The 11,350-nt window shown below is 39.5% G+C and overlaps 1 protein-coding gene across 1 annotated transcript in view; it reads right to left on the bottom strand.

The window, feature by feature from the left end:
- Positions 1–414: 414 nt before the first annotated feature.
- Positions 415–11,350, bottom strand: part of FREM2 (FRAS1 related extracellular matrix 2) — a 144,407-nt gene continuing 133,471 nt past the window's right edge. The window contains exons 21-24 of the mRNA XM_080376594.1: positions 9,663–9,789; positions 8,080–8,267; positions 7,030–7,176; positions 415–5,341 (exon numbers count right to left, since the gene is read on the bottom strand). Of these exons, the coding sequence (XP_080232720.1) occupies positions 4,829–5,341; positions 7,030–7,176; positions 8,080–8,267; positions 9,663–9,789 (975 nt within the window). The 3' untranslated portion in view covers positions 415–4,828. The remainder of the gene's footprint in view (positions 5,342–7,029; positions 7,177–8,079; positions 8,268–9,662; positions 9,790–11,350) is intronic.

Below are 11,350 nucleotides of genomic sequence, written 5' to 3'. Positions count from 1 at the left end.
AAGGTTCAGAGCCGCTTTTTCTTTCCGCACCATGTGTGTGTGTGCGCGCGTGCGTGTGTGTATACATATAACAGTTTCACCATGTCTACATCTCATAGATTTCTAACCCGATACATTTGCTACTGGGAAAAAACTAATGAGCTGGCACAAGAAACAACTGACAGCAACATCAGTGCTGCAGGAACAAGAAAATTGCTTCCTGCAGGCTCACCTTCACTTGTCAATGAGTCTAGTACAATAAACCCTGCCAGCACACAGGAACATGGCAATCCAGCCCACAAAGGACTTGCAGATAGCTAGAGCTTTCTGATGGTCTGGAATGGAAAGGGAAATCCCTCTCTGAGCCGTGACTGCAACCACAATGATTAAAAACCTACCCCTGTGCTGAACACTTCATGACCAGAAAGCAATCAGTTCAGGAACAAAGCAGTGAGATTTATTGCAAACACAGCAGTAAGTTTATGTTCTGTTGATGTGACAAACTAGTTTTCCTTAACGCTGCGTTACTGACCCCTCTCCACAGTGTGATATTCATACACAAATTTTAGATCAGTAACCAAAACAGAAGTAGTTTTATTTTTTCATTATACAAATGCCAAATATCACAGCCATAGACATAAGCAAAAAATTGTTCCAAATAAATATGCATGGAGAGATTTTTGACAGCTTGATAACAAATTTAAACACAGTAATTATTGTATAAATGGTTTAACAAATGGTATTACTGCTAGCAGAATAAGCATCTCCAGGGAAAAGAGGATTGAATACAAAATCTGGAAATAGATTAAATACATATATATAAAATATACTCAGTTTATTGCATGGATAGATAAATATTAACATATTTGTGCACATAACTGGGAATGAGGCACTTATTCAGGTTAGTAAAACAAGGCCACTTGTTAAGTAGAAGAGAAAATGTTAATAAGCCTCCAAAACATCTTGCTGAAATCTAAAACCCTGAAGCCATAATAAAAAAGGCATGTGTTACAGATGTATTTATAGTTCACTGAATTGTAAGAAATCCAATTTCTTAGGAATGGGACAAATCCAGCAGGCCTTACTGAAAACATTGGGATTTTTTTTCCAGACAGAGGACTTTGGTATCTGACTCATGAATCTCACTCATGCTTGTTCAGCTTTTCAATGTTTGCTTTGTGTTTTATTTTGTTATCACCAGTTTGCATTGTTATTTTATATATTGTTAGCAAAACGTTAGCCTGATAATCTCCATTAACCTAAACATTTTACAGACTTGTAATCAGATGCTATTCAAAACAGTGATCAAGTTGTTTATCGTGCTAAATGCTTGGCTTGTAGAACACATGGTTTTGATGTGATTTTATAAAAAGAAATAATAATAATAAAAAGATTTGCCTGCAAAGCAACTTTAATGATATTTCAGTCTGTTAAAATTCAAAAGCAGAAAAATAGCTCTACTGATAAACACCTAATTACTGTCTTATAAATATATTGTTTTTTAAAACAATCTTCTCTGCTTATAAAAACCAGGCATTTTATAAATATTAAAATGTTCTATTATTTACATGTGTCCCATTTTGCTGTGGTATCAGACTGTTACTATCCAAACATGCAGGTTCTAGGAGACAGATTCTGCATTTCTCATTATCATAATGATTTCACACACAGGAAAAAAGGCAAATTTGATCTTATGTTACATTTGCAACTTAGTGGTGAACTTAAACTGAATATAAAAAGCATCTGTGGGTTAAGTCTTTGATCAATCTTGCACACATAATACATGGATCACAAAACCAGGAACTTAATTAAAAGAGTAAATTAATGTCAGGTGACTAGGGAAAAGGTCTAATGCACTGGGCACATCTTGCGGATAATTGTTTTGGGCTAGAACCCAGATTAATTAAAATAAAAGATGACTGCATGATTTTAGTAAGGGAGTTTGACCCTTAGGTTGCTGCAAACATCCCTCAATTAAGCAGTCTGAATCACAGCCCTCAGAAAAACCTAGAAAAGGTAGGACAGATTCTGACCTGATTCGTTTGGTGAAAAACTGGTTAAATCTTATTAAATGAGTGAAGTGCTAACAATATAAATCCAGAGCATGAGATACCAGCATGAGTCCCTCTGTGCGCTTATTCGCACTGTACCATGAATCATAGCACAGCTATTCCTAGGCTAGTAGACCTCAACGTTTCTGAGCCCTTACGGCTCAGAGAACGATTGCACAGAACTACTGGGTCAGGTCTAGCTGTACTGGCAGAGCACCACAGCCAGGCCAGGAAGCCTTTTGGATGGATTTTTCAGTTCAGAGGCAGCACTGTGTGCTTGCAGCCAGGCTGCTTTCAAGTTGGCTTTTGCTTAGCTAACTCAGATCTCTGCAGCATGGTGCCCATAATACCAATTGCCAAGTGTATTGCAGCTGAAGAGAGTTTGGGGGCTGCCCACGCCCACCACCACAAGATAATGAATGGGAAAGGGTATTCTAGCAACAGCCTCAACACCTGATTCAGATTTTGTATCTTTTATATAGTTTAGATCCATTCACAACTCCATTAACTCCAGTGCTGTTTAACAACTTTGTTGGCAACATGACAGTGGGACTGAGTGCACCCTCAGCAAGTCTGCTGATGACACCAAGCTGTGCGGTGCAGTCAACACCCTGGAGGGGAGGGATGCCATCCAGAGGGACCTTGACAGGCTTGAGAGGTGGGCCCGTGTGAACCTCATGAAGTTCAGCAAGGCCAAGTGTCTTGCACACGGGTCAGGTCAATCCCAAGCACAAATACAGGTTGGGTGGAGAATGGATTGATACCAGCTCTGAAGAGAAAGACTTGGTGGTGTTGAAGCTGAAAAGCTCAACATGACCCTGCAATATGCACTGGCAGCCCAGAAAGGTGACCAAATCCTGGGCTGCATAAAAAGAAGCGTGGCCAGCAGGTTGAGGGAGGTGACTGTCCTCCACTACTCTGCTCTTGTGAGACCCCACCTGCAGTACTGTGTTCAGCAATGGAGTTCCCAACATACAAGAGGAATATGGACCTGTTGGAGTGAGCCCAGAGGAGGGCCACAAACATGATCAGAGGGCTGGAGCACCTCTCTTATGAAGAAAGGCTGAGAGAGTTGGGGTTGTTCAGCCTGGAGAAGAGAAGGTACCAGGGAGACTTTATAGCAACCTTCCAGTACCTAAAGGGGGCCTACAAGAAAGCTGGAGAGGGACATTTACAAGGTTGTACAGGGACAGGACAATGGGGAATGGCTTTCAATGTAAAGAGGGTAGATTTAGATTGGACATAAGGAAGAAATTCTTCACTGTGAAGGTGGTGAGGCACTGGCATGGGTTGCCCAGAGAAGCTGTGGGTGCCCCATCCCTGGCAGTGCTCAAGGCCAGGCTGGATGGGGCTTTGAACAACCTGGTCTGGTGGAAGGTGTCCCTGCCCATGGCAGGGGGGTTGGAACTAGATGATCTTTAAGGTCCCTTCCAACCCAAACTGTTCAATGACTCTATGACTTGAAAGGACTTACTCATCTATAATGTTAGTGTGACAAATGGGACTGTCTGTCCTGAAGGTTATATAGCTTTCATAGCCAAGCATTTGGCAGGATTTCTTTGGGACAGAACAGGTCCTGTCTGGATAACAACTGACATGGGACACAGCTGATCAAAATTTCTGTGGGACATGATGCTATTTAAATCAAGAACACTGAGAGAAAACTAGAGTTACTCTTGCAAGAGTAGTTACTCATTAAAAAATGCCCAACAATGCCCCAGCATGTTTGTCAAGATGTGCTGTGATTATGCAGTAATAAATACTACTTGATTCTATCAAATGTTAATGTTTTTTTCACTTTGTTGCCATTTCATATGGCAATTGACAATCACATGCTGGATTCAGTATTGTGATTCCTAGGCTCAGTTCAGGCAGAACCTTGTCCTCTGCATTTTGAATCTAACTCTATCATCTTCTCTAGGTGCTGAAATACTAATGTTTGCATTTCCCAGCTGTGGATATGCACTAAGAAATGTAATTTACCTTACAACACTTCCATGATCCATTATAAACTTAAGAGGACATAAGTGTCCAGTTTCTGTGAAAAATGATTTTTTTTCTGGATTTGTTGCATTCTTTGGCTTTATATAAACATAAATAAGAAAAAAATGTCTCAGATTAAATAGCTGAATAAGAATTTGCAGAAAAGAGTAGGTATTACATCCTGTGACATGCAACTGTTTATAATGCCATGCTGTCTAATCTAGCTGTCTTTTGAAAAAAAATTCAGTTACACATAAGTAAAAAAAAAAAAATAATCACTGGTATAGCTTAAGTGAAGTCAAACGCTTATAGGAGGAGGATTCATGCCTAAGGCATTTCATCACCTTTCAGACTAATTGTCGACACTGAATATTTTGTGAGAAACAGTACGAAATATAAAGGGTGTAAGGATTCCTCCTCTCAAGTATTTTGTGTTTCTAAAGAAACAGATTTCCTCTCTTATTGTAGACAGGATATATAGCACCTTTGGATACTTTTTATGAAATGTCAGAAAATACAAAAAGAAACCAAAATTCTCTCCCTTACAATGCAGTTCCTTGAATTGCTGCTTAAAATTAGTGCATGATACAGGGACATCAGGATTACCTTTTGTGCAAAGTGGGAGATTCAGTATGGATTCTTCTATTGTTGATAATGGCAGCAAGAGTTCAGTATGAACAATTTCAAGTACACCTAGAAGCATATGAACTCTTTATTCCTCATCAGTCACTGTGATCTGCTGCTAGCAAAGTGCAGTTCAAGGTTTTTTTATGAGGCACTCTGGAGACTCTGGCTTGAATCCTGCAGTCTTGGAATCAAACCTCTGAGCTGTCACTGGTGTAATTATACGGTAGCATCATTGGTTCATTGCTGCCTGACTCCTTTGTGGCTTCCTTCTTCTCAGAATTTTGTTTCCATTTTAGCAGCAAAATGATGGTTGCAATCAAGCAGATGGCAAGGAAAATGGCAGCAGCTCCACCAATGATTGTGACTACACTGACCCCTTCACTTTGGTTATTCAGTTCTCTGGGGAGAATGCCATTGACTGCAATCTCCCGTTGAGGAACCTGTTTCTTGCTGGTGCGATCTAGTGCTATGTGCTGTATATTTGTTCCTCTGTTGTTCTCTACACCAATGTCTTTTGCGAGTTCTGGGTCTTGCTCAGCTGCCCTCTTCTGACGTCTCTGTGTGGATGCTCCGGGGCTCCCACCACTAAAGAGCAAGTGGTACTGGTGCTCCACGCTTCTTTTGCCAATTCCACGGTTAGCATTCTCTTTTGAACGTACAGTGTAGATTGTATGGACGTACCACTCCCTACCCAAAGACACCTAGAAAGACAAATACATTTTTTTGTATTTAAACATAGACATGCCCAACCTGGACAGCGCTATACACAGAGGAATTCAACCACTGTTCTGAGCTGATTGTCTGGACAAATATTTTTAAAATTATGCACAGATAACCCACCTCTATGTGCCAATGTGCATCAGAAGAGTCATGTTTTCTGCCAAGATTTTAAGAGGGGGTAGTCTCCATTCCTCTCCATGGCCAGACTCTAAGGCTATCAGGTACAGATGAAGAACCATAGCTTTGGCTTTTTTTGGTACTGTTAGTGCCAATGGCTGTACAAAGAACCTCAGCTGTAGACAGGCTGCAGAAAAGGACCGTCTAGGTCCAACCTGCCAGCTAACTAGGCCCTGGCTGTGGCTCTGTTTCCATCTTAATATAAGAAAACAGTTTTTTACTGTGAGGATGGTTGAACATGGGAATAGGGAGGCTGTGGAGTCTCCATCTTTGGCGATGGAGACATTCAAAATCCAACTGGACATGGTCCTGGGCAACCTGCTGTAGGTGGCCTGCTCTGAGCAGAGGGTTGGAACAGGCAGTTTCCAGAGGTCCCTGACAACCTCATCCATTCTGTGATTGCACGATTCCCTGCAATCTGTGTGAGATGATGCTATCTCCCTTTAATTTGTCTTGTCTTTTCTGAATACATAATAAATCTGGCCTCCACAAAGTCCAGTGGGATTCTCTGAATACTATCTTAAAGCTGCTGGCTGATAATTTCAGTGGTTGAGTCCAAGTCCTGTTATTCTAAGAAATAACACATTTTCTATTTTACTCTTGTTTTTCCAAGTCTTTCTCAGGATATTCTGTTGTTCCTTCATATTCTCATTCTTTTGAGAGAATGAGGATCAAAAATCACAGCATTATTGGAAATGGATTCTTCATATAAAAAAATGAGATTTCATTTTCAGGGAGTCAAATTATGAAACCCTTTTTACATTGGTAAGTAGGCTGTTCTCTTAAATACTCCACTGCTTACAAGGAGACCATTAATACTGAAGGGGTCAGGAGTAGGATTAAAGTCTCCTCAATATTTTTTCTACTAATTTATACACTGGAGTTTGGCATGTAGTTTTGCAAATACTAAAGAGACAAATAACGAATAGACAATTCCTAGCTGAGTTATATAGATTAAAGGGATCAATGCACACTGTTGAAGGATTATATTTAATTAAACAGTAGTTGCACCCTTTAGTTGTCAGTTTCTAGGCTTTCCAGTGCTTAGATGTTTCACAATATGCAAATTCTCAAGAAAAGAACTGCACAGAAAATGCTGAGTATCAAACTAGATTTTGATTAAGTTCACTATAAATGCTTATGATTCTTTTATTTTTTGTCATTCACAAGTGAGATGGGAAGCAATAAAACAATGCTGTGTAACAAGAAACTTAGCAAGTTCTTAGAAGAAATGCGTAAGAATCATCTATATAATTTTGGGCTAGACTGTGGAATTAAGCAAAAGGAAAGCATAGTATCCCCACAGAAATCTTTTAATAACTGCTACAAATTTTTTATCTATGAATTTTTAAGCGTTTATAATCCTGTTTGACTGTCATGGGAATCAGAATAAATCTTTCTGTTGGCTTCAATATGACTTACCGTTAACAATGCTTACACAGGAACCCTTTCTTGGTTCAGTACTCTTGCTACTAAGCTACAGAAATCATACCTGAAATAGAGGAGTTGAATCTACTTTAAATCCATCAGAGCCTGGCTGTTTAACTAATGGAATTGCTTCAGGATCATCTATTGCAAGTTTTGCATTAAAAAGCAGATTTCCAAAGCTTGTGGCTTGCGTCTCCGGTTGAGCTTTGTCCTACATGATCACGGAAGGAAAAAAAGTTTGTAAAACACAGATTCATTTATTCTAGGGAAAACACTTCTAATATTTATACACAATGTAAAAATTGTGTAATTTACACATTCTATTTTATGCAATCTGGTGTAATATCAAAAGAAAAGACATGAGAAGTAGTTGTGGTCACATCTGACTTGTACTAACTTCTATTTAATCTCTTGCCTGAAGGCGTTTTTGTTGAAATATGAGGGAGAAACACTAGGGAACAAACATAGCTACATTTCTGAAATAAAAAGATATATAAATGTGGTATGAAATAAAAGTAAGACTCTATTTCTCTGTTTAAAGAAGCTACCTCTCATTTCTATTAACAGTCATTCATACAAATTAAATAATCATCTTACTTAAAGTTAACTCTCTAAAAGTTGGGCATCAGGTCTGTAGTCATCTAGGCTTACTTTAGAATTATTTTCACAAGGGAAATCACACCAGGAATTCTAAGCCAGCTTTAGAGTTATCTTTCTTTGCCTATTGACTACAGAGGCATCCTGGATGACTAACTTTACATTATACACTAAATTTTGGAAGCCTAAAGATGAAACAAATTCCAATCCTTAACCTGCACATGTCCTAAGACTCTCTCTATGGTCAATGGCTATAGACAACGCAGAGAAAAAGTCTATTTTGGGATTCTAACTTAGGCCAAACTCTAAATGATTAAAGTCCCCCAAAGAATTAAGAGTAGAACCAGGAGGAAGAAAGGTACAATACTGCCTTGATCAGTTCATATTAGTCTGGAGCTCAAGTCAAAAATTTGGTGCCATCGAGAATATTTTAAAGAATAGTTGGTTTTGGATAAAAAAGAAGTTAGAAAAAAATTAAAAATATATATTTGCATCCTCCCAGAATTAGAACACTTACCACAATCTTAAACCTGTACAGAAGGGATGGAGAATCAGCAAGGCACCCATATTCAGTGTTGGATGGGTTGTATTTGGGTACATATCCATCAGCTCCTGTGCACAGGAAAACCTTCTCGATGCTACAGTAGAAAGAATCACCCAGATTCTGCACTGGATCCACCATCACCCGGCCATATATGATATCACCTGTAAACAGTGTACACAGTTCACATCCCATTACCCTGGAGCATTTAGCACAGTACTAAGCCTGAGTTAATAAACCTAGCCAAGAAGCTTAGTGCAGTGCAATATGATTATATCCAAAGACACCTTGCTACCCAGCTTCCCCTGTAGGGGTGTGTTAAAGGCTGTAATCACAGGGCACACTCTTCCACGCACTCTGGGCCATGTGATAGCAGTAGGAGGCCATTTGCTGTCGCTGTAGCCTGAACCACTTCAGGGGCTGCTTTAATTCTGGGCTATACTGGGTTCTTCATTCAAGAAGTGACTTAAATAATTATGTACATTATGTACAACTCTGTATCAGATCAGGGTGTAAGTTTTGGCCTCCTGAAAATGCACTTTGTTGAAGAGATGGGTTTTTTTATGTCAGTAGGATCCTGTTTACGCTGTATAAGAGTTTATTTATAGTTGGTCAGACTGGCATGCTGTACAAGGGAAATAAACATGAAAAGTCACAGAGACATTTTCTGAGATTTGGCTCCCTACTGTGTAACTGCATTTCAGCTGTCTGATAATGTTTAAGATAAGACATGCTTGCCAGACCTGTACAAATAACCTGGGCCGTTGCTATGCAGGCAAGGAAAGTGTACTGTGTGCAGTGGTCAGATACGTATGACAGAAAGTGGTTGGGAAGGCTGAGAATCTGGAGAAGGAAAGGAGAAATATTGTGTTGCTTTTACAACAATTTGGAGCAACTGTAAGGGAGACCAGATACCTGCTGTACTGTGCAAGAGTGTGCAAGTACTGAGACTGTGCAAATATATCACAAAAGACAGTCATGCATTCAAGGTGCTGGTACTCTACGCAAAAGAGGCATGTGAGGAAAGGAGAGGAATGAAATGACTGCTTAGGTCCACCGACAAATGTGTCAACTGACTCGATCTTTCCAACCTCAGCCCACTCAGTGGAGGACAGGGTGAAGGGAGAAAGCCTTGATGAAAGCACTGTTCAGTAGCAGCCAAAACATTAGCATGTTATCAACCTTGTTCTAGCCACAGATGCATAGCATGGCACCGTAGTGGCTGCTAATAAGAAAGTTAACTCCATCCCAGCCAGACCCAGTACACTCAAACGCAACACAGACTGTATAATATTCATTTATCAGCTAGGAATGTTCTTCATATCAGACAACATTTATAAAGTGCTCAGTTTATGGGAAAAGGTACCAGCACTGTAACCCTCAGACACACCAGTTTCAGTGCAGAGTGGCCAACAACTCTGATGTAAATGTTGGAAAGGCAAATGCAAAAGAACACAAGCAACAAGCCCAAACCCTTGCTCCTATCTTGTTTTGACTGAAACAGGACCCTGATAGTGTGGAACACACATTAAACATGCATGAGGTGTGCACAATTGTACCTTCTGAGAAAGCAACATCGCTTTCTTGCCCAAAGCCCATTGAGCCATCAGATAGCCAAAGTGTCTTTTTGGAGAGGAGGAACATCTGGGTGTTCAAGCTGAACTCAGCCGCCACTGGATCACTGACCTAAAACACAACAACATAAGGCTCTTCAACAAGCATTGTTTAAAGACTCTTACAATACAGCATGACTTTCTCCCAATGTACATTATTCATCAGCTCCCCAGATCTACATGCAATAATACAGTTTAACCAAAAAGACTTCTTTGTATTAGACCTATACTGTGATATATTTTACATGCATACAACCTTTGAGTTATCTGCCTCTGTGATATTTGATAGTATTCTAGGTTAGCTTCTTTCCACCTCATTTTTCCAGGTCCCAGCCAAAAAGGTGCCCAGGGCAACTGATGTGTAGGGGTAACATAAGGAAAATATTTCCCTCAATAACTTGTCTCCATCTGACTCATCACAGCCTGTTTTCTCTATCCCATTTTCATTCTTACATCCAAGTCTCACCTCTGCTACTGATCCTCTGCCAATTATTTCAAAGTACACATTGCTGAGGATTTAGTTGCAAGTGTCAGTTCTTCTGATGTGCTGCAGGACATCAGATCATGCATGTGAAAATGCACCAAACCATGTGAACATCTTTTTATGTTAATATTTATCTTTATATATTTGACACAGTTATCTATGGTTCCTCTTTGATTACATTACAAGAATAAAATAAATTAATACTGTCAGCAGCAGGTTCTCATTGGGCCATATAACATTAAGTCAGAAGGCAAACTATACAGGGACATGGCATAATAAAAGGGTAAGTATATAGTCAACAGAAGAACTAGGGAGAGCCCAGAGTTCAAAAAGATGCAGTGTACTTGAGAAACCAATATGGAAGATGCACACATTTAAAAAAAAAAACAACAAACCCAAAACAAACAAGAGGTCACTAAAATAAAAAAATACTGACACATATATGTATATTTATGTATACATATGTAGATGTGTGTGGAAAGGAAGTAAGGAAAACAGAAAAGAAAACAGTCTTGCCAGCGCATGGACAAGGGACTGATGGAATGAGATATAACAGTACCAACAGAAACTACTGCTGCAAGTTATACAGCTAACACATTTATTCTTCTTCAAATCCCTTTTTCACAACAGAGTCCCCAAATTATCAAAGCAACAGAATTTGTCAAGAAGAATGTATAGCTGAAATAGTTTTTACACCCACTGCTACCCTTCAGAAAAAGGAACCCTACCCCCATAGCCTTTTCACAGAAAAAATAATTCAAAAAATCATTTCCATTCTCTTGGAATGCTTCCTTCTTAATTTCTGGGATTCAGGCCCACAGCTTCAAAAATCTGACTGGCACAACAGGTTTCCAGCTGTGGTTCTGAAAAAGAATCATGCATGGCCTCATCAAGCTCTTCCTGGGCAGAGTAAATGTCCACTGAATAGGAAACAAGAAGTGTGTGTTCAGCTAAAGGCTCCGGACTTCAGCCTCACAGCTTACAAGAATGGTAAGAGCAATGGCATGGGTAAATACCATGCACGTAGCTATGAACACATCTTTTAGGCATCCTATTCTAAGCTATTAATTTTATTTCTGTTTTATGTGTAAGTCTCAGTACTGCCAGTGGCTGGCATAGCTGTTATTTATGACAGTAGTTTAAATGTAAT

The sequence above is a fragment of the Falco punctatus genome (genome assembly GCF_963210335.1).
Source record: "Falco punctatus genome assembly, chromosome: 2".
Taxonomy (NCBI): domain Eukaryota; kingdom Metazoa; phylum Chordata; class Aves; order Falconiformes; family Falconidae; genus Falco; species Falco punctatus.
Note: the sequence above shows the minus strand (reverse complement) of the source record. Positions and strands in the feature narration are given on the sequence as shown.